Below are 23,562 nucleotides of genomic sequence, written 5' to 3'. Positions count from 1 at the left end.
CTTGTTTTATCATCTATCTACTTTAAAGCAACTCCATCGTTAGAGAAGTGCCTTATTGGACCGAGATGCGAGAGATGAAACATGTTTTGCAAGGTTATACAGTCGATCAAGACATTAGTGGTCCATATGATAGTCGTAGTACAATCATTCACTTCAGTGCAATAAGGTTATGCATTGTCTATTTATCTTTTATACAAGCAGCAATCTCCGAAATGTCGTGAGACAAGACTAAGGCATCACTAGTAAAAGGGAAGGGTATTCTAAGGCGACTACGAGGCATGATGGATCTTTCATCTTCACTGTGCTCATTATATATAATGATTGAATTATATGCACTAACAATATAAAAGCTTTTTACACTACTCGTAACTTTAACTTGTAGTAGGTTAATTGTTTTAGTATGATATATATATATATCTTTAGATGACCTTGTAGTGTGAAAAATTCTCTTACATATAAATCATAAAAAAATAGAGGAAAACTTACAAACTTGGAGCATAGTTAAACTCATAAAAGAACAGAGGAAAACATACAAACTGAGAGCATTTACATTGAGAGGGTGGGTAATTCACATACGGTGTGAATCAAAGAGAAAAAGGAAAGAAAAAAAAGAGAAGGTTAAGGAATACACAAAAATCAGAATTGATCCTAATTCCTACTTTTTTTTGTCCTTTTTTTCTTTTTGGCTCTTCATTAATTGACCTCATTCCTACTCTATAGTTATTTCCAATATAGTGGTAAGTCTGGGTTTCTTGTATCTCTTTAGATACAGAGAAGAACACACAACACTTACAGATGACATTGCCATGCATGCACCAGCTACCCAAGGTGGCAACTCCAGTCTTAACAAAGGAAAAAGAGCCCCTGCAGCCACTGGAATTGCGATCACATTGTACGCCATGGCAAAGATATAATTCCACCTAATCCGTGCAAATGTCTTCCTTGAGAGGTCTATGGCAGTGATGACATCCTCCAAGTTGCTCCTCATTAACACGTACTCAGCAGCTTCTATCGCAATATCAGTTCCCGCTCCAATTGCCATACCAACATCTGCAGCAGCTAATGCGGGTGAGTCGTTGATCCCATCACCTACCATAGCAACTACACTGCCTCCCTTTTGAAATGAACGGATGACCTCGGCTTTTCCTGCTGGCAACACTTCTGCTCTAACATCCTGGATACCAACCTGCAATTTGAAATGGCATCCAAGGGGTCATATATTTAGCCCAGAATTTGTGGCCAATCTAATACTTCTCAGAGAACTGCAAAGACAATTTAACAGTACTACGTCCATCCATCCCCGGTTTAAGCAACTTCATCTTATTTTCAAGCTAGAACAAAGACTTGAGCCCCTCTTATTTCATTTTTCAAGAGGTGAAGCTTATTTTCAGGCTGGTTGCAGGGGTGGGTAAAAGGTAACTTAGATGCTAGTCAAATATGGGACAGGAAAGGATGAAAGCAACCCTAAATTAACTTCTGTGAATTAAGTTAGGTTACCAATTTATCCCTACCCAGTTTGTAAACTCATATTACAGTGTAGAAGAAAATCACGATAACAAAGATGAAGCTACAAACCTCCTTAGCAACTGCACGAGCTGTTCTCCAATTATCACCAGTAACCATGATTGGTTGGACGCCCATTTTTATAAGGCCCTCTACAACAACAGCTGCTTCTCTCTTTAGTGGGTCAGCTATCCCCAGAGCACCAATTACAACATTATCTCGAGCGACAAGAATGCCTGTCTTTGCACTTTCTTCCAACTCAACAACAAAATTCTCTACGTTGGAAGGTATAGCTATCCCATTTTCAGTAAGCAGCTTGCGGTTACCAATCTGTTTGTTGACATAAAGACAAGAAATTAAGACTTTATCCTGATTGGAGACTAAGAAATTAATCAGCTCTCTAAAAATTGTGAATGTCATGATGTTGAAAACTCACCAAAACCCATTTCCCATCGACGGAGCACTGTATACCTTTTCCAGGCAAAACAGAGAAATCTGATACATCTTGAAGCCATCCAGAAAACTTGGCCTGTTCACTGTAACTCTGATCGGTATCAGATGGTTCATCAAAGAAATGAAAATGACGAGCGTATTCCATTATGGCTTTAGCCAACGGGTGTTCACTGCTTGCCTGCATCATAAGTATATCCCTTAGATGACATGTAGCTAGAAGGAAAAAATTGCAGTAGTTTTTGCAACTTTAGAACATTTGGTTTAAAAGAACTACTCCATCCAGTCCACTTTATACGACTTACTATTTCTGGAGTCGAACAACTTTTTCGTTGACCACAGCTTTTTCATATATTTCTATATTATTAATTATTAAAAACTTGTTATCATAGTACTTTTTGGCTAGTTTCTAATTATGTCAACGAACCCCTTTCATTCTTGTTAAAGGGGAGGGAGTATGATTTTTGAATTGAAGGCAACATTGAACAACAAATGACTGCTCTAGTAATAAATAGAGGATCCTAAAAATTCATTTTGAGAAAAATTCAAAGTGGTTGCTTTCATATATTATCAGGTACCAGCATTTTACTTTCTTAACCACTTCTTTCTCCTCAAGAGAGCCGCATATGAATAGCATCAGAAGATTGTAGCAAATGGATTTCTATGTGATCCCTGCTAGAAGAGTAGAACGTAGAAAATACTTTTGAACAGATGAAGGTCTTCTGATTCTAGTAAACTCTTGGTGCACCCACGATGTTTTTGTTAGTATAGATGACTGTGTACCTTCTTTTTTTGTTGGCCTCAGAGTTACTCACCATATAAATATAATTATTACTATCTTATCAAAAAAGAACGTGTACCTCTGCGGAAGCTACCAAAGTTAGGAATTCTCCACGATCCATCTCAGTGAAAACTTTGGCTGTTGTGACTTTAGCTTTTCCCTGGGTCAAAGTGCCTGTCTTATCAAATATCACATATCTAATCTTCTGCGCCATCTCCAATGCATCTCCACCCTTTATCAGCACACCATTGTTGGCACCAACCCCTGTCGCAACCATAACAGCAGTGGGGGTGGCCAAACCAAGTGCACAAGGACATGCAATAACCACAACTGATATCGCAAACATCAAAGAAAATACAAAATAATTGCCATTTTCTGGCAGCCATTCTTCTGGATAGCCTCCAAGAACTCCAGCAACATACCTGGTTCAATGGATAAAATTACAAAAACATCAGCACAACATTCCTAGTTACAGTGACAGAAATTATTTGGAATGAGGAAATTATGAAAAAACTGACAAACTCACCATCCAAAGAATGTCAATAAGGACATAGTAATAACCACAGGAACAAAAATGCTTGCAATCTGTAAGTCAAAAGAGTACTAACGATGAGAAAATCCAGTCAGCTCAAACGTCAAACATTATATGAGCACTAAGAAACTCCAATTCAAAGGCAAGAATAAAACAAACAAAGAGACTCATCAATTACGAAAGCACTATCACATTAAAAATGTATATTCATTTTCCGCTAAACCGATCCACATCATAGCAAATTCAGTGTCTAATTGGATTTCCACAAAGCACTTTCCTAGATATTTTCAGCCATTGGCATTGAACAATATAGCACAGCATCAAATATATCAGCAGTGTGAATGCTTTGTAGCCAAAGGAGGGAACAACATACAGTAAAATGGTGTCCAACAGTCGGAGATAAAGGCCGATCGAATAAATGAGGATAGAGATTAAACTTATTAATGCAAAGAAAGATAGGCAATTAGTACTTTAGAGGAGGAAATGCAAGATCTTGAACTTCCATTTAATCAATGCTTCTTTGAGCAAAGCAAATACTGTAAAATTAACAACAGGAAATAATCGATTTGCACAGAATTCACAATACTCTTCAGCAAGATGACACACATAATACTCACATAGTCGGCGAACTTCTGAATGGGAGCCTTTGACATCTGTGCTGTCTCAACCAGAGATATGATCTGACTCAGAACTGTGTTTGACCCTACTTTTGTGGCCTGTATGTGAAGAGAACCATGTAAATTGATTGTACCTCCAATAACCACTGAATTAATCTCTTTCAAAACAGGAGCAGATTCTCCAGTGACCATACTCTCATTCACATGGCTTGAACCCCATACAACGACACCATCCACAGGAACCTTTGTACCAGGAAGTACTTTTAATATATCGCCAGCCTGAATCAATAAAGCATCTATTTCTCTTTCTCCTACAACTTTTCCACCTGGAATACAGAGTAAACATAACCTCAGTGATAGGCCCCTTTTGCATTTTGGAAACTATACGTGGTAATGTGTCGAGCATTAGACAGAAATTCTAAATGTTCTTACCTTTGTCTTTGACAAGCAGTATAGCTGTAGCGGGGGCAAGTTCTACAAGTTTTTTGATAGCACCCGATGTCTTTCCTTTAGCAAGAGTTTCCAAGTACTTTCCTAGAAGTACAAATGTGATTAACATGGCACTTGTTTCAAAGTAAGTTGGAGACCAGAACCCAGAAATTGCACCATAAAGTAGTGCACATACAGAGTAAACATAGGAAGCTGTAGTTCCCAACGCAACCAAGACATCCATGTTTGTGGAACCATTTCGAAGTGCTCTTCCAGCCGCAACATAAAAACGTTTACCAATACCAAATTGGACAACAGTCACTAAAGCCCACTTTAACCAATCACCCATTTGAAAGGGACCACACTGCCAAATCAGTAAAGCATAGAGCAGAGGTATTTGAGGGCAGACGACACGCATTAGAATCACAGGAACCTGGCATAAGTTGTATGAGTTAGCCAATAGATATATATATATATGAATCTAAAAAGTAAAAGGCGGAGAAAATCTTTGCATCTTCAAAGATATCAGTTCCCAAGCTCCATTAAATTAATGGAAACCAAGCATGGGAAGTTAGGAAGCTTCCAGACATCACACAGAACCATGTCCTTCTAACCCCTCAAACTTGAAGCGGGGTGGTTAGGCAGCTAAAACAAAAGGTTAAAACAAGAAGAGAGGATAGCAGTACAACAAACAAATAGCAAAAGAGTAACTTACACTTAGAGATAAGCTTGCTGTAAAAAGCCGAAACATCTTCGAGGATTCTTCTAAATCTCTGGAAGCCATTCTTGTATACGGGTTCTTGACAAGTAACTTAAACTTGCCACTGCTTCCTCCTTCAACGCCATCAACTACAGATCTTGAGCCAAGAACTTCGGGATCAAAGACAACTTCAAGCTCACTTGATACCCGATCAAATAAAAAGTGTTTAACTCCATGCAACTTTGAAAGAATGCCTTCTAACAACTGTGCATCCATCTCACCAGAAATACCAACCACCCCAAGTACAATTTTATCCTGCTCGCTGCTCTGCACAAAGGAAGCTTCAAAACCAGCATCTTCAATTGCATTCGCTATATCATCCTTACTGATTATGGACGGATCATATCCAACCTCTCCTAGCGATGTAGCCAAAGCAACTACGGCCTTTCGTACACCTGGGAGCTGTTTTAGGATACCTTCAACAGAATTTACACAAGCTGCACATGTCATACCACCTATTATGAACTGCCCTACTACAGTTCCATGTGGGTTTGTACGAGATGCAGTAGGTTCTGAAAGAAGCTCTGCCTCAAACCCAGCATCTTCTATAGCATTTGTAATCTCATCATCCTGAAAAACGAATGGGGACATTTAAAGTTCATTGTCATGTTTGCGTCAAGCTGTTAACATGCAACATTAAGAACATTACACTAGATTTGACAACACTAACGCAACTATCAAGCACTACACGATATCAGCAAGAACCAGCCAACATCAGTAACTCGTGTCTGGTAATGACTGCTCCGTGGCAGAAGAGACTTCGTCAAGTCTTTCCTTTTTGGGTTAGAGCATGTTCATTATTTCTTAACTATCTTACTTCCTCTCTATTTCACTTGATTCCATAAATGAGTTGATCTAGTGCAACATTATATCCTTTACCAAACACCAGAAACTCTAACAGAATGACCATGAAACTGACACTCGGTAGAGCAAAAGAGAACGATCAAATTGCATATGACTAAGGCATAACAGCTCAAAAGGAGAGCGACAATCTATGTAATCTGTAACGGTGACACCGTGATAACTCTGCATCACCATCTCATCTCTAAAACCTAATATTCACAACCACCTCATCCCCGGTGTACAAAGCATCTTGCATTCATGCAGGGTCCGGGGAAGGGCCGCACCAAGGGATGTGATGTAGACATCCTAACTTAATGCAAGCATTACTGGCTGCTTCCACGGCTCAAAACCGTGACCTATAAGTCACACAGAGAACTTTACCGTTGCTCCGAGACTCCCCTACTACAACCACGTCATCCATCAACCACAAAAACTGTGTGACATTCCGCACAATGGTTCCACATAGGTTAAGGGTATATAGTCTGTACAAGTTAAACATCAGTCAGAGAGCTAGGAGAACTGTAATCTCTAGGGAAGAGTGTCATTTCTTCCACTCTTAAATAGGTTACTCTTATTGCTCAGGTTCGATAAAGGTTTGATATCCACTAACACGATAGTGATGGTATAGGTAGGTCAAACAACAGCATCATACGAAATTATACTTCTATGCAAATAACAACAACATACCCAATGTAATCCCACATAGTGGGGCGTAGGGAGGTTAGTGTGTATGCGTTGCTCATTTGGAACACTTTGTTCACGGTAGAGGCATGTGATCTCCAGTCAATATGCCATAGCTGGACTGACCAATAATATGTATGATTGGTCTATGGCAGTTTGGTGATACCATTATTTTTATCATCTTGGCTGCCTACTGATATAAAAAAAAACTTGGTCATTCACCTTAATAAAAAAAGTGATGCATTTAAGTATTGGGTAAAAGACTTCAAGAGCTTCTTTTCTGTTGTAGAAAGTCATGCTTGGAACTCGTAATCGAGCTATTGTATGGAATATTATGCCCAGTTAGAGGATCAAAACATTTGAAATGTTTATTGTGCTTTGTTTTGGTTAAAATGAATGTTACATGCGTTTTACCTCCGGTTAGAAATCTCGAAAGCTCAGTCCTGAATCTTGCATGTATTACTAGTACACAGCCAATGCACAGCTTCATATTGCACAGGATAGCTAACAGTCAGTTCTAAAAGAGAGAGAATTCGTGACATCAAACCCTTTCTCCTTTTCCAGTAGGGGATGGAAGTACGCATGCAATCCTATTAGTCATGATTTGGCACTTTATGTTCTCAACTAGCAGAATTTCCTCATACAATTTTTGCACATGGGAATCTAATGGAGTAAGAACTTCAGTAATTATCAAACTTTTATTGGTCTTGGTGCACATCTCCCCAAAAGTTGGACATATCCATTTTGATTTCGAAGTCTCGTTTAGGACTCCGACTCGAGTTCATGAAACATAGCTGAACATCATCCAGCAAAACAAGCTTTACAACAGAGTTAGGTAGAATAATTATGTGCAGAAATATCCAAGCCAAGAAAACAGAAGGAACTAGAAAAGGTAAAAGACATCATCGTTATAACCAGGATATCAGAGAATAGGGATATGAAGTTCTTCAGAATGCCAAGCAGACCAATAATCCAACATCACCATAATACAACTAAAATTCCCAACACCCAAACGAAAGTAGACAAATATCAAGCAGTTAGTGCCAATTCTTTACTCCAAACAGCTAAAAAATAACCAAGATTTAGCAAAACTACCAAAATCAACAAAACCCCACGATCATATACAAACCACAACTAAATATTTCAAGAAATAAAAGCTAACCCATTTAACCAAAAAGCTCAAAATCTCAAAAAAGATCAAAACTATAACTCAGAACTAACACTAAAACCAATATAAAAAACACAAGTAAAGTTTAAAACAAGAAGTTCAAACAAAAATGTAAGAAACTCTCTAACCTTGACCAAGCTAGGATCGAAGATGACGTCAGCCTTATTCTGAAGCAAAGCAACAGTAGCCTTAACAACACCATTTATGCTCATCAAAGCTCCTTCCACTGAGTTAGAACAAGCTGCACATGTCATCCCCGTTACTCTAACTTGAATTCTCCTCAAATTCTCACCCAATTTCTCTTCTTCTTCGTCATATGAATCCAACAGCCTCACTTCCTCTCCGGCACCATCTCCGGCAACCTCCGTTAACTGGACGTCCCTCATGCTCGGTGCCATATGATTATTGATTTAGCTCCTCCTTATGATAAAAGTCAAATTTTGATATCCCTCTGTTATAGTTTCTCCGGCGATATATATGTTTATGTATAGGTTAGCCGGAGAAATAGAGATATGGGTTTGTATGTAAAGATTTGTTTTTTTAGCATATTACTATTATAGAAAGAGGAGACGGAAGAAAAAAGGAAAAATCTGTGGGTGGAAAGGAAAAGTGGGAACGACAGCGAATTTGTAAGTAAACAAAGGGGAGGAGACATATTATGAAATGACCTTAATGCCCTTGTATAAATCTGTACTGGATCTTTTTTGGGTAGATGTACTGCAGAGTTCTTTTATGTGTGGGACCTGGGATTGGTTGTTTTCTTTGTTGGGTAATTATAGGGGACCAAAGAAAGGTTTAGAAGTAATGAGGAGTGATTAATTGGTCAATGATTTGAAATGGTACCAATAAGGACAATTTTATGAATTTTATTCTTGAATTTTGAACAAATATTCAAGGTTTTGACTTTTCCGTTTAATATACTAGAAGGTTTTTGTAGGAATTAGCACTTTCCTTTTTTGTTTCTTTCCCTTTTTCTTTTAGGATAAAGTAGTCGGGTTTTTCTTATGAAAGATTTTTTTTTCTTTTTTATAATTGTTAATAATTATGTTTTTATTGAATCGAATGTCTATAAAAAAAAGTCTCTTTATCTTCATAAAATAAAATGTCCGTTGTGAAATTACGCTAAATATGTTATTTTTCACTTTTTATTTTATATTTGAAATATTATAGTTGCACTTTCTAAGGACGATAATAGATGTTAATTTACAAATTTGCAATATTAGATTTTGCATTTGTATTTGGGGGGAGGGGGGTTATTTCGATTTAAATTGGAAGAGATAGATGGATTGATGTAATATGAAATGTGATTATCTTAGTCAAATGTATTTTCTCCCCATTGAATATAATAATCTGTTTAATTGATGCAAAAGGTTTATAAATTATCCACGTGACCATGGTCAAAAACTCAAAATGACTTTCTCTTGGTATTATTTGGATCCCATATCCTTCACGTTTTAATGTTTAATTCTCTAAAACAAGGGTAATTTGGGAATATCAAACAAGTCATAATTAGAATACTTTTTATATCGCACTACTGTGGCTTGTTCATTTGGGCATGGCAGACACGGCAGGCGTCGAAAACCTATGACTAATCTAAGTTACTTACAATAGGAACTTTCCCATCCATTCTTTGTGTTTTTCCTTCTTTTCTTCTCTAATTTATTTGGGATTAAACAAAAATCATTATTGTTGTTTATCTTAAAATGATTATATTGTTAAAGTAGAAATTAACCTATCAAATGCATCATTACCATTCATATAGCATACATTGATCTAACAATTCAACATTACAACATTGATTGTTTCAAAAATTACTGTAATGATACATTGTACTCTTGTGCTACTCAATTTTTTTTGAATAATATTATTGTTCAAGGTGTATGTTGCATCTTCCAATCAAATTGAGTGATTAATTAAAAAATCATGTGAGATCAATAAACTTCAACTTTCATAATTAAGGTTACTTCAACTTTCATAATTAAGGTTAGGGGATTAGTTCACTCCTTTGCAAATTATTACTCCTATTGACTATTTCGTTGTCATTTTAATAAATATTTTATAAATGAACAAGATAATGAGAGATTACATCACCTTCTTAAATGTGAGGACATAATTACGGAACTGTAGTTAGCTATTTTTTATTATAATAACAAGATATCCGATCATTAATGAACCGGATGATTTGATATCCAATTGACTTAATTCATGATTAGGTTTAAGTTATATATACTGATTTTGTAAAAAAATATACTATGCTTTATCAAGTGTAATCTAATCAACTGTAGGCAAAGTTATCTACTCCATTTTCTGTGTTATTAGATCACATTTGTTATAAATACTTACATGTTATATTTAGAAGCTTAACATGATAATATGAAAATATAATAAATTGTCAGTACATTAAACCTAAACTTACTTAGATTTACCTTATATCTCTTCTTCTTCTTTTTTAATTGAAGAATGCAACTACCATAAGTCCTGGCTTTTAAGTTATGTTCTGATGTCATGTTTGACCTGCTTGCCGTTGCTGTCTCTTGTACTACAATTTGGTACTCCCAAATTGGAAATTTTCAAAATAACGACTTCTCCAATTCATATCTTCAACTTCAAATGGTTGAACCTAATACACCAAAGACTGCTGCCGTTGCTTCTTCTTTTTTTTCCTCCTTATTTCTGCTTAGATAGTACTACTATCATTTATCAAATAATAATTTCAAGAAATGTAAGAAATATTAGATGTGAAAAACAGTTATATTAATTAATGCTTGCATCAACGAAAATATTAATATTGTTAAGTAGACTTTCAGTACAAGTTTTTTTTTGGTTGGAGTAATTCTTTTCTGTTTCTTGATTGTGATTAACCTAATTAAAGAAGAATTGGGGGAAGTGATCTCTAACAGTTTCAAGGACTTCAAGAGCAAAGAAATAATGTAGGATACAGAGGGGTCAAAGTTCATAATTAAACAAGTGAATAACTAATAATCAACTGTTGAAAATAAGAATAATAATAATAATTAATAATCAACTAGCTCGTTACCTAATAGTAGAAACAAAGGTGAGTAAGAGACAAATCCCGTTTGATTAAAGTAGATTTTGGATAGTTTAACGACTTAAAACACCCGTTCCTATGCATCCATTTTGGATATAAGAAAAAGCGTTTGTAAAGGGAGGGTGTTGGTGAGATCCTCAAACTTGGTATAACATTTAAAGCATGCAGTACATAAATTACTAAGCACATTTCGTTTTCTCTCTCTCTTCAGCGTGTATCATGCTACAACAAAATTTGGTTGACTATTGGTGTGTTGGGTACCAAGGAAAATGTTTTTCATGATCATGAAAAATATTTTTCATAAAAAATGTTTGCCTGGAAAATGAATGATTTTATCACTTATTTTTCCTTGTTTGGTTTGTGAGTGGAAAAAAAAATTCAAAACATATTTTCTAGTATTTTCTAATACAACCCGAATCTGGTGTCACAATGTACACGAGCTACTAGAAGTTCTACAAATAGAGTCTGAAATAAATACAATTATTTCAAATGAGATGAACCGTAAAAGAGAAAAGAGGAAGGGGACTTCAAGGTCTGCGGACGTCAGCAGATCTACCTCAAGTCTCCGGATGTGATAATCCGAACTAGTGCACCTCACATACAGCTGGGACTATTACCAAAATCTGCACAAGAAGTGCAGAGTGTAGTATGAGTACAACCGACCCAATGTACTCCGTAAGTGTAGAGCCTAACCTCGACGAGGTAGTGACGAGGCTATGACAGGACACTCACGTAATTAAACTTGTAGAAACATAGAAATACGTACCAAACATCAACAAACAGAGATTTAATATGTACAGCTGGGAGGAGACATGAAAACGGGGGACACGATACGATAACTACAACAGAAATGACAACACAAGGCAGTCAAATAAATCATCAACCAATAAAGACGAATAAACATACGAAATAAAGATGGCACGGCATCACCCTTCGTGCTTTTATCTCTCAACCTTACCCTGAAATGATGACATAAGTAGAATGAAATGGCATGACATCACCCTTCATACTTTTACTCGCGAGTTGCCCATGTAACAATGAATAATTGATATAGATGGCACGGCATCACCCTTCGTGTTTTATCTCTCTTCCTTACAATGTATTAATCAATAAATGAAGTAATAAAATGGCACGATATCACCGTTCGTGCTATAACACTCTCCCTTACTATGTAGTAATGAATATAAAAAATCGGGAGATAAATAATGCAACAGATGTACTTTACGTTAATAATGATTCCAAGATACCAAACCTCAACTTCCTAAATACTCAACCATCACAATAAATCCATAAATACGGAAGGAACAATTAAATAAGTAATAATCTAATCTAAGCATGAATGTCATAATTTAAGAGGCAATAAATCACAAAGAAACAAGTTCTACCGCATGTTTAATCCAACGACAATGCATAAGTACTCGTCACCTCACATATAGGTTGTATCCATACATTAAACACGTAACAAATAGGCCAACCACGTCCTAATTCCTCAAGTCAAGGTTAACCACGACACTTACCTCGCTCCGCAACCAATTCAAAGTTCAACTATGACCTTGCCTTTCGAACAAGCCTCTGAACCAACCAAATCTAGGAAATTATCAACCAAACGATTCAAAATAAGCCTTAGAAACTACCCACGAATGAAAGATATTCAATTTATATCATTATTGAAAGAGTCAACAAAAGTCAATCCAAGGGCATGCTTGGTCAAAACCCGAGGTTCAGACCAAAACTCGATCACCCATTCACCCTCGAGCCCGGTTATGTAATTCAATTCGAAATTCGACCTCAATTCGAGGTCTAAATTCTAATTTTTTTTTTTACCCAAATCCATAATTTATACCATGGAAATCCTAAATTTAAGGTTGAAATCTTATGGAATATAATGGGTAATTAAAAGGAAGTAGATTAGAGTCACTACCAATGAATTGAAAAAGAAAAGCTCTTGGAAAAATCGCCTTTAGGGTGTTTAGGGTTGAGAATTTGAGAGAATGAGCTAAAATCCCGTCTATCTCAGCTTTTGACTAGGCGCAGATATCGCAATTACAACCTCGGGTTCGCATTTGCGAACCCCGCAAATGCAAGACATACTTCGCAAATGCGAAGAAGCTCCATATCTGCTATCATCACTTTTGTGATGATTTGTTCACAAATGCGAACTTTGGCCCTCCGCAAATGCGACCCCTTTGATCGCAAATGTGATCCCTTGCTGACCCAGTCATTCTTCGCAAATGCGAGGAAGTGGTTCGCAAATGCGAACCTGACATGGGTTTGAAAGTTCGCAAATGCGAACATTGACATCGCAATTGCGAGATCAGAGGCTGCACCAAAACCAGATTTTCACCAGCTATTTTTCTTAAGTCCAAACCGCTCCGAAGCCAATCCGAAACTCACCCGAGCCCTCAGGGCTCCAAATGAAACATGCACACAAGTCCAAAAATATCATATGAACTCGCCCCGCATGATTAAAATACCAAAATAATACCTAGAACTACGAATCGGACACCAAAACGAATGAACTTTTCCAAAGAAGCTTAAGAACTTACACTTTAACAACCGGACGTCCGAATTATGTCAAATCAACTCAGTTTTGCACCAAATTTTGCAGACAAATCATAATTACAGTAATGAACTTATACCAAATTCTGGAACCAAAATTCGAACCCGATAGCAACAAAGTCAAATTTCGGTCAAACTTATTAATTAATTAGACCTTTAAACTTCTAGTTTTCAATAAATTACGATAATTCGAGTTAGGGACTTCCGAATTCGATTTCGCGCATATGTCCGAGTCCCAAATTACGGCACGGACTCATCGGGATCATCAAAATACTGATCCGGGTCCATTTTCTCAAAACGTTAATCGAAGTCAACTCAAGTGAGTTTTAAGACACGATTTCACATTTTCACATAAAACCTTCCGAAAAAAGACACTGACTGCGTACGCAACCCGAGGAAGGCTAAACAGAGCTAATCAAGGTTTCGAAACATAGAATTTTAGGGTTAAAACTATAAATGACCTATCGGGTCATCACAACTAATATGATGCTTTACTTTTTTCGCAAAATAACGTTAAAATTTTTACTCCATAACTAAAAATAAAAAATACTCTTTTTTGTTGAAAAAGAAAGTACTGTTTCTACAACACGAAAATAAAGTACTCATTTTGTTGAAATGAAAGAAATATTTTTTCTACATCATGAAAAGAAAAATACTCTTTTTGTTGAAATGGGAAAAAAAGTTTTCTATCTAAAATATGAAAAGAAAGTACTAATAATAATGTTTCTATTTAGGGTGAGGTGAGAGGTCGAGGGTGGGGGTGAGGATGGGGTGGGATGAGGGTAGGGGTAGGTGGGGCAGGTTGGTGGGAATGAGGAATAGGGTGTATGAGCCATGACATGATCATATAATGTTATTAAACACTACAAAAAAAATTAAAATTAGCTACGAACTTTGTCGTTAATTTTTTACTAAATCACTCGTAACTAACAGAATTTTTTGATAATATGTCACTAAATAGGATTAGCGACGAATTTTTCTGTTTAAATACATAACTTGTAAGTCGCTAATTTTTTTTATTTTTTTAGCAGTGAAAGGACATAACGAACTTTGGGGATATATATATATATATATATATATATATATATATATATATATACGAGCCACCAGAAGTAGTGTTATCAGAGTAAGTATCATACCAAAGCAAACTATGCTTTACAGGTATCTAAAGTAATAGAAATTGATTAAATAGTGATAATATTATGCGCCTTTTTCCTTTTTTATGATGACCATTGTAAAGGAAAAATGTATTCTTACTGAGTGTTTGTTTTAAATTATGTTAACCTATTAAACATAGTCAGTTATAAAAGTTTATTTTAAAAGGACATGTCACGTCAACCATGGACAAGTGAGCTTTTTCTAGTAAAGTTATCTAACATTGTCAATTCTCATTCCACAAAAGAAAAAAAAAGAAGTTTTCCGAAGGAAAAGAAATCAATATTATTTCTCTTATCGGCAATTATAAAAGGCAAATAAAGTCTACATTTCACTTGGTTTATTTGAAAGGTTTTGATCCATCTTCAAATTGGGAATATGACTTTGTTTCCATTTAATAAAGATGTAAGAAACAAAGATAAAAGAGAAGCATATATCAGATGCCAATTCATCATCCACTAAGGATGCACGATTGCGTAATTATTTATCATTTGACAATCTCAAGCAGTGCCAATCTGATGTGTATCTCATATTTGGTTGATGTGTATCTCATATTTGGTCTACGTACAAAAAATTTTAATAGTAGAAAAATTGCTAAAATGAGAAATGAAGTTTTACTAAAAATTAAAGTGGGCATGTGCATTTATACTTAATAGGGTTAGCAGCACGTACTGCTTGAGATAATAACCTGTATAATCATTAGTAACTCCTAAATTTGGAACTGGAAAACTGGTGACTTATGATATAAACTGTAATTACCAATTATATATTTGGTGGGATGAAAATGTCAAATGGGGTTTAAAATGTGTTTGTACGAAATAGCAAGTTGTACTATATACTTCAAAACTGGGCAAAGGGTAAGCTAGTACTTTTAACATGAAAAGGATTAGTTGATCAAAACATCTAACATGAGATTAAACTAGTATAGTTATTGCTTTGGTTATAGAAATAAGCCAAGTTTTCCCATATTACAATTTAGAAAATTATAATATGGAAATATCAAAATCAACAACCTTTAGTATTGTTGGAAAGATGGACACAGGTGACCTAAGACACCATTTAGATAGTTGGTGCAACGTCAGAAACCTAATTTAGTTATGTGTGTAACAAAAGACTTCATTCTCACCAATATGACAAATTAGGCCAAAGGGGTTGCTGACCAGTTTTCCTTATTGTATCATTGGAATTGTTTAGAAATTAAACTAAAGCCACAATGTATATAGTGATAATTATATAAGTCACTCTCAGTGATTGGTAAAACTTTGTTATCTGTTTCTCGTGAAAGCTTTTGTTAAGGTTGGAGTGGTAACGTTGGTTGCTAGCTAATTATACTTTATTGTTTGTGAGTCTGAAAGGAAAAACAAAAGAAAAGATTTAGTGCCAAAAGAAATCCAGTTTATGTAAGCATAATAGCCTACAAAATTCGTCATATCCCAGTATATATCCAGTTTATGTAAGCATAATAGCCTACAAAATTCGTCATATCTTATAATTATTCATTGTCATAATAGCCTACAAAATTCGTCATATCTTATACTAATTATTCATTGTCTTTTATCTGAGTCGAACATTAAAAGACATTCGAACATCTGTCAAAATATTGAGGTCAAATTAATTGTGAATGTCATAATGGTGTCTCCGCAGTTCAAATCTTAGGCATTGTTGTGCCTAATATACGGGTGAACTTGGGGTCGGCAGACACCCCGAGTTCTCGGTGAGTCAGACGAAGTACGAATATATGAGATAGAGACTGAATCTGAGAACTCTTTGGTTTGAGGCCGGAACGGGTGCTCGCCATCGGGCCCGAGAAGTCAACACCCCCCGAACCCGGAATCTCTAGTTCCAAGACCTCGTAAAGCATTATAAACGGTTGCACATGACTAACAGAGGACTGTGATATCCGCACCCAACCGAATATCGCATCATAGATCTCGCTCGATGCCGATAGCGTATCAGTGTGACAAAATCACAAATGAATCGAGATAAAATCGAGCTCAGATGAGCTCCAATGGAGGAAGAGCAGAACCCTAGCTAAGAGAGAAAAGAGTGAGAAGCTTTGAGAAATATGTGAAGCATAACTAGGAAAATGGAATTGAATCTCTCAATGTACAAAGTGTCCATAACACTATGTTTATACACGTGACTTTCCCACTCACTCACTTGACAACTGGCAACAGCTGTCCACTAACTCCAATAATAGCACCACTAACTAATCTAACAACTAATAACAATATTAACTCACTGGAAAAACTAAGAAAGAAAAGAATAAATACACAAGAGGTAAATGTATAACTAATCTCAATACAGTGATTGATGTACAAGGAGGAGTTTTACCTTTTTTAGAGTTGTCAACTTACTGAGTAGGTCTGAATGTTTGATTCCAGTTAAAGACTTTGTGAAAATGTCTGTGAGCTGGTCGTTGGTGGATACATGATGTAGAGAAATTAGTCCCTCTTGCAGCTTGTTTCTAACAAAGTGGCAGTCAACTTCTGTGTGTTTTATATGTTCATAAAATACTGAATTTCTGGCTATTTGCAAGGCATCCTGACTGTCACAAAATACTGGAATGGGAAGATTCATGGGTACAGTCAACTCTTCAAGAAGTGTAACCAACCAAACTAGTTCACCCACAACTTGTCTAGCTGCTCTATACTCTGCCTCGGCTGAAGATAAGGATATGGTGGACTGTTTCTTTGATTTTCAGTTAATGGGGCTGTTTCCAAGCAGCACAATGTAGCCATTGACTGATTTTCTAGACTCAGGGCATGCTGCCTAATCTGAGTCACAAAAAGCTCTTATCCCATAGTCCTTGCTATTGGAAAAGAATATCCCCAGGCTTGGATCACCCTTCAAGTATCTCAAAACATGATATGCAGCTTTCAAATGAGCTTCTCTAGATGAATGCATGTATTGGCTAAGATGTTGGACACTGTAGGATATATCAAGCCTTGTATTTGTCAAGAAGTTCAGCTTCCCTACCAGTTTTCTATAATTGGAAGGGTCAATCAACAATGGACTCTCGTCTGCCTTCAGCTTTGTAGAGGGATCAAGGGGTGATGTTAGGCTGGAATATTGAGTACACTCAAACTCTTTCAGCAGATCCATAGTAAACTTTCTTTGAGATATCACCACTCCATCTTCCTTATAGAGTACTTCCATTCCTAAGAAGTAGTGTAACCTTCCTAAAATTTTTATCTTGAAAGTTTCATGCAGGAAACTCTTCAAAGAATCAATCTCTTCCTGATGAGTCCCTGTTACAATAACATCATCTATATATACAGCCACAAACACCACTAAAGATCCCTTCTTTTTGTGAAATAATGAGTAATCCAACAATGAGTATGTGTATCCTTTGGAACATAAAGCTGCAGTCAATTTCTCATACCATTGCCTACTTGCTTACTTGAGTCCATATAGAGACTTGTTCAACTTGCATACTAAACCAGGCTTGTCTACTACTAGGCCCTGAGGCACTTCCACGTAGACTTCCTCATGTAGATCTTCATGAAGGAGGGCATTGTTTACATCTAATTGAAACATCTGCCAACCCTTCTTTACAGCAATTCCTATTAGTGACCTCACAATTGTCATTTTTACAACAGGTGAGAATATTTCTGTGTAATCTATCCCTGCTTTCTATGTGTATCCCTTTACCACTAATCTAGCCTTAAACCTCTCAACACTACCATCAGCCCTGTATTTTATTTTATATACCCACTTACATCCTATTGCACTCTTACCAACTGCAGTGGTATAAGACTCAATGTGTTGTTAGCAGTCAAAGCCTCAAATTCTTGATTCATGGTTGACTGCCATGTAGGACTTACAACTACCTCTTCAAATGAACTAGGTTCACATGAATGTGAAATATTTCTTACCAATTGCTGACTATCAGAACTTAACACATTAAGCGATATATATTGTGTATTGGGTATATAAGTGGCAAAAGAAAGAGAAGAGTTACTGTCATTTGAGAAATCAGTCTATGGAGAAGATTGATGTTGTAGGTCATGTAGCTTAGGAAGAGAGTAGTTATAGTCTTTTAGGTATGTAGGAACTTTGTGTGTTCTAGAAGGCCTAATTTGTGTGGGGCCTAAATGATATTCTTATTGGCCTGTACTACTTGGACTATCAGTGTTAGGTGAAGGTTCTTGGTATTCATTGTTAGGTGACAAGTGTTCACTGTGGTTGAACTCTGTGAACTGTGTCTTGTTGGAGCTGGACTGTGGTGAAGACTGTCTATGTGAAGGTTCAGGTGACACTGTACTGTGATGTTAGTTTGAAACTGTTTCTCTAGGAGGAAAGAAATCAGGTACTAAGTCTGCATTGACTTGAGGGAATGAAGGAAAAACTTTGTTTGATTTAGAAAGTAAAGTGAAAGGAAAAACATCCTCATGGAAGACTACATCTCTTGAAACATGGATTCTTTTTGTGACTAGGTTTAACACCTTGTAGCCCTTTGTCCCAAAGGGGTACCCCACAAACACATGAGGTAGAGTTCTAGCCTTAAACTTGTCCCTGTGAGTCTTAAGTGTGGTAGGAAAACATAGGCAACCAAAACTCTTAAGATGTGAATAAGAGGGTTTTTTCTTATAGAGTAGCTCAAGAGGACATTTGCCTTTAAGAGAAGAAGAAGGTAATCTATTTATTATGTAAGTGGAGGTAAGAATGCACTCTCTCCAATACTGTAAGGGTAGTTTTGATTGATACAACAATGCTCTTGCTGTTTCTAGCAAATACTTATATTTTTTCTCTACCGCCCCATTTTGTTGGGGTGTGTATGGATAGGTTCTTTGATGAGTAACTCCCCAAGATTGAAAGAAAGAGGTGGCTTCTAAATTGGTGAACTCAGTCCCATTATCTGTTCTTATAGTTTTGATAGATGTGTTAAACTGAGTTTTCACAATAGCAAATAAGGCTTTTATAGTTTGTAGAGTATTGCTTTTACAACTCAATAGGTGTGTTCATGTACACCTACTGTAATCAACTACAAAGGCGATGAAATATTTGTGTCTACCATGAGTTGCAATGTGATATGGTCCCCACAAATCAGCATGCAATATTTCAAAAACTTCAGTTGCAAGAGTGGTTCTTTCTGGAAAAGGTAGTCTGCTATGTCTGGCCATTGGGCATATAGGGCAAAGAAAAGGTTGTGTAGGTGTGAATTTGGCAGGCATCTCATTAATTCCCTTAATTTTGGCAAATGGGACATGTCCTAGTCTTTTGTGCCACAAAAATTCAACCATGTTTCCATCAGATGTAGATGTGAAAGTAGAGACAGATGTAGATGCATTTGACAAAGAATCATTTTCTTTACTACTTAAGGATGAAATTTTAACACTGGAGTGTTTATGTGAATCAACACACCTCTTATTACAAGCATGATATGAAACATGCAAACTAGATGCAACAGGGGGAACAAGATGTGAGTAAGGGTGTACATTATTCTTATCAGGTATGCTAGATGAAACTTGATTAGGAATTTGAATGAGGGCTACAACATTCTTGCAGAGTTCTGAAATGTGATAGTATATGCCATCAGAAGCCTTACCAATTTCCAGAGGCCTCTTCAGTGAAGGGGCCTGCAGAAGAATACATGAGAATTTGGTAAAGATGACATAACGATCAAACTGAACCGTCAAACAATGGATAAATATTAGGTTGAATTTGAAACTGGGTACAAAAAGAACCCTTTTGAGACTGAACTTAGGACTCAAGACCACATCACCTACTAGTGTCACCTTCACTTTATATCCATTAGGCAGTGTGACTAGAAAAGGATAAACTAAGGTTTTGATGTTAGTTAGAATGGATTTGTTGTATATCATGTGATTTGTGGCCCCGGAATCAAGTATCCAAGAGTCAGTAGTTGGTTTAAAATATTCATGTGAATAAACACTGGAATCAAGAGAAGTAGAGCAAGCTGAAATACCTGCAAAATTTACTGTTCCAACCTTCATCTCAGAATTGTCTTCTGCACTTCCAGTCTGAAAGTTTTCTAGGATGCTGATGAGTTGATTATAATGCTCTTTGGTCAAATTTTTCAACACTCGCCCTTCAAATGAACTATACCAGCAGTCTTGTCACCATAATCTCCCCATCTCCTATACCAGCAGTCTTGTCACCATAATCTCCAAACACATTTGCAGCTACTAGTTTTCCCTTATTGAACTTGGAGTCTTGTGGATAACCATAGAGCTTGTAACACTTATCCTTGGTGTGCCCTGGCTTCTTGAAATAATCACAGACTGGTCGAGGTCTATTTGTAGGGTAATTTCCCCTAAAACTATTGCCCCAGTGCCACTTGACTGGTTGTAATTCGTGTAAGAGTTCCCTCCAGATCCATTTCCTTGTTGACCATAACTGGTTCTGAAGTTGTTGTTTCCTGCCATGTTCACACTCAAAGAACTGGAGTCAATCATCAATTGATTATTTTACTTCATCTCCCTTTGTTTCTCCTCTTGAATGAGAATCGCAAATGCTTGTGCTAAGGAAGGTAAGGGGTTCATCATCAGAATGTTTCCCCTGACGATGGTGTAAACCTCATTTAATCCCATTAGAAACTGAATTAACCTCCTATCCTGCTCAGCCTTATGCATTCTCGCCTTGGTACCGCATGTACACTGGCATTTGCATTGCGCATGGGCATTCAAGGTATTCAACTCTTCCCACAACTTCTTCATCTTAGTATAGTATCCAATAATGTCGAATGTTCCTTGACTCAAATCACTGATTTCCTTCTGTAACTGATATAATTTTGCCCCATTGGTTTGATCATATCTATCCTCCAACTCTTGCCAAAGCTCTTTGGCATCGTTTCCATACTGCAGGCTGTCTGCTAAATCCTTTGATAGGGAATTCAAAATCCATGAAGTTACTATATTATCACACCGTTCCCATTGATCAAAAATAGGGTCCTTTGAGTCTGGTTTCCCACACTTACCATTTATGAAACCTACTTTGTTTTTCACAGAAAGAGCCCTAAGTACTCTTCGCCTCCATGACCTGTACCTCGATCCATCAAAAGCTACTGGCAAAAGCATGAAACCTACATTTTTAGATGGATGCATATAAAGCGGATTGATTGAATTAAGTAGCGGATTAGTGGAATCCGATGTATTTTCCTCAAAAGTCATGATTTTAGTCGATGTATATGCACAGATGGAACTCAATCACCTGATTTCTGTGCCGATTTCAATTTTAGGGCTGACCTCAGACCTCAAAATGAAACAACGTTGAACTTTAGTTTTTCTGGATCAAAACGAAAATAAGCTAGAGATTAGAACCTTCCCTCTGATACCATGACAAAATCACAAATGAATCGAGATAAAATCGAGCTCAGATGAGCTCCAATGGAGGAAGAGCAGAACCCTAGCTAAGAGAGAAAAGAGTGAGAAGCTTCGAGAAATCTGTGAAGCATAACTAGGAAAATGGAATTGAATCTCTCAATGTACAAAGTGTCCATAACACTATGTTTATACACGTGACTTTCCCACTCACTCACTTGACAACTGGCAACAGCTGTCCACTAACTCCAATAATAGCACCACTAACTAATCTAACAACTAATAACAATATTAACTCACTGGAAAAACTAAGAAAGAAAAGAATAAATACACAAGAGGTAAATGTATAACTAATCTCAATACAGTGATTGATGTACAAGGAGGAGTTTTACCTTTTTTAGAGTTGTACTAGGGATGAAACTCTCCTACTATATAAAAGGGAAGCTTTTTCATTCAATACATATTGCAACATGCATATCAAGGCAATACTAAATTATTTCTCTACTTTCTAGCTATTGAAAGGTTCTTATTTTAATCATAGTTCTTGATACGTATTTGACTTCGAATCGAGGGTTCGCTCGAGGGCAAAACCACTGCTAAGCTAAATTCCGAGCCCGGGCTCAACATCACAACTGTTTGGTTATTTATCTCATTTTTAATTTGTTTATCTAACATTCTTGATTACTTGTATTGAATCAATCCACATATCTTTAAAATCGCGTACAAATTTAATTGTTATCCGTTTTAAGGGTAAACAGTGTGGCGCCCACCGTGGGGCTAAGGCTAATAGTGGTAGTTTGATACAAATTTTTATAACACACTCTATTTTACACTTGTTCTTTAAGGTCTCAATTTCAGGTCAGCCTAAAAATGTCAAATTCTCAGTCTACTCACTTGAACGTTAAGGTTGAGTCTGGAAATCATGGCGAAAACAAAAATCTGCGCCTAGCAATGAGGTGCCTCTTGCTGAACCCAACGGAGTCCCAGTTCCAGACCTAGTCGATACTAACTCGTAGGTGGCCATCGACGCCAACCTACCTACCGATCACGAGAAAAATGTTAGTGGAGGAGCCCGTCTAATGGCTCGAGGAGTGCCCGAAGGCGAAGGCGAGGGGTCAACTTACGGTTAAACTTCAAAATGTTGCAGGCTCAACAGGCGGCGATAGCACAACTTCAAAATCAAAGCCGCGCCCCCAGCAGAGTTGAGCCCGAACCATTTCAGGAAAACACCCGAAGAAATGAGCAGATCACTTAAAGACCTAGTGAAGCTGAGTCCGGTGTCAGTCCCGAAGTAATGAAAATGCTTGAAGAATTAACGAAATTGGTGGAATTAGGTGGAAAAAAAATTGATGCAAACAACAAGAAGGTGGAGACATATAATTCCAGGGTTGATCAAATCCCAGGAGCACCCCCGATATTGAAAGGTCTGGATTCTAAGAAATTTATCCAAAAGCCTTTCCCTCCGAGCGCGGCACCAAAGCCAATCCCGAAGAGGTTTCATATGCCTGATATTCCAAAATATAACGGAACCACGAATCCGAATGAGCATGTGACCTCCTGCAATGACTTGGAAGATGATGAAATCGAGGCAGTGTTATTAAAGAGGTTCAGAGAAACTCTGTCAAAAGGAGCAATGATATGGTACCACAACTTACCCCAAAATTCCATTGACTCTTTCGCTATGCTCGCAGATGCTTTTGTAAAGGCTCATGTCGGGGCCATCAAGGTTGAGACCAGAAAATCAGATCT

The 23,562-nt window shown here is 36.9% G+C and overlaps 2 protein-coding genes across 5 annotated transcripts; both read right to left on the bottom strand.

Moving 5' to 3' along the window:
- Positions 1–434: 434 nt before the first annotated feature.
- LOC107768661 (copper-transporting ATPase RAN1) lies at positions 435–8,365 on the bottom strand. Of its 4 annotated transcripts, none has more exons than XM_075235139.1 (11): positions 7,893–8,362; positions 7,011–7,390; positions 6,603–6,789; positions 5,028–5,642; positions 4,316–4,745; positions 3,884–4,209; positions 3,261–3,319; positions 2,814–3,156; positions 1,940–2,134; positions 1,576–1,833; positions 435–1,186 (listed from the first exon to the last, which is right to left on the bottom strand). In XM_075235139.1, the coding sequence occupies exons 4-11, from the start codon at positions 5,520–5,522 to the stop codon at positions 710–712; spliced, it is 2,583 nt and encodes an 860-aa protein (XP_075091240.1). In that variant the 5' UTR covers positions 5,523–5,642; positions 6,603–6,789; positions 7,011–7,390; positions 7,893–8,362; the 3' UTR covers positions 435–709. The 4 variants fall into 4 exon arrangements, with proteins under 4 accessions (XP_075091240.1, XP_075091241.1, XP_075091242.1 ...); XM_075235140.1 differs by having other exon boundaries at positions 6,603–6,786; XM_075235141.1 differs by lacking the exon at positions 7,011–7,390 and having other exon boundaries at positions 7,893–8,364.
- An 11,126-nt stretch (positions 8,366–19,491) lies between these two features.
- Positions 19,492–21,663, bottom strand: LOC107768662 (uncharacterized). The gene is made up of 5 exons (XM_075235906.1): positions 20,966–21,663; positions 20,600–20,912; positions 20,460–20,514; positions 20,218–20,297; positions 19,492–20,109 (listed from the first exon to the last, which is right to left on the bottom strand). The coding sequence occupies exons 1-5, from the start codon at positions 21,661–21,663 to the stop codon at positions 19,492–19,494; spliced, it is 1,764 nt and encodes a 587-aa protein (XP_075092007.1).
- Between the last annotated feature and the right edge of the window lie 1,899 nt (positions 21,664–23,562).

Source organism: Nicotiana tabacum, chromosome 17 (genome assembly GCF_000715075.1).
Source record: "Nicotiana tabacum cultivar K326 chromosome 17, ASM71507v2, whole genome shotgun sequence".
In the NCBI taxonomy this organism is placed as follows: domain Eukaryota; kingdom Viridiplantae; phylum Streptophyta; class Magnoliopsida; order Solanales; family Solanaceae; genus Nicotiana; species Nicotiana tabacum.
The sequence above is the reverse complement of the archived record's forward strand: the minus strand, read 5'-3'. Positions and strand labels throughout refer to the sequence as shown.

Excerpts from the sequence above, each read along its gene's own strand:
- LOC107768661 (XM_016587797.2), bottom strand. The coding sequence starts at position 8,162 with ATGGCACCGAGCATGAGGGACGTCCAGTTAACGGAGGTTGCCGGAGAT. Across the intron at positions 3,320-3,883 it reads TTCAGAAGTTCGCCGACTAT|ATTGCAAGCATTTTTGTTCC; the intron begins GTGAGTATTATG and ends TTTGACTTACAG. Across the intron at positions 1,834-1,939 it reads TCGATGGGAAATGGGTTTTG|ATTGGTAACCGCAAGCTGCT; the intron begins GTGAGTTTTCAA and ends GTCAACAAACAG.
- LOC107768662 (XM_075235906.1), bottom strand. The coding sequence starts at position 21,663 with ATGACTTTTGAGGAAAATACATCGGATTCCACTAATCCGCTACTTAAT. Across the intron at positions 20,515-20,599 it reads TTATGGTGACAAGACTGCTG|ACTGGAAGTGCAGAAGACAA; the intron begins GTATAGTTCATT and ends GAAAACTTTCAG. Across the intron at positions 20,110-20,217 it reads CTAAGTTCAGTCTCAAAAGG|GCCCCTTCACTGAAGAGGCC; the intron begins GTTCTTTTTGTA and ends ATTCTTCTGCAG.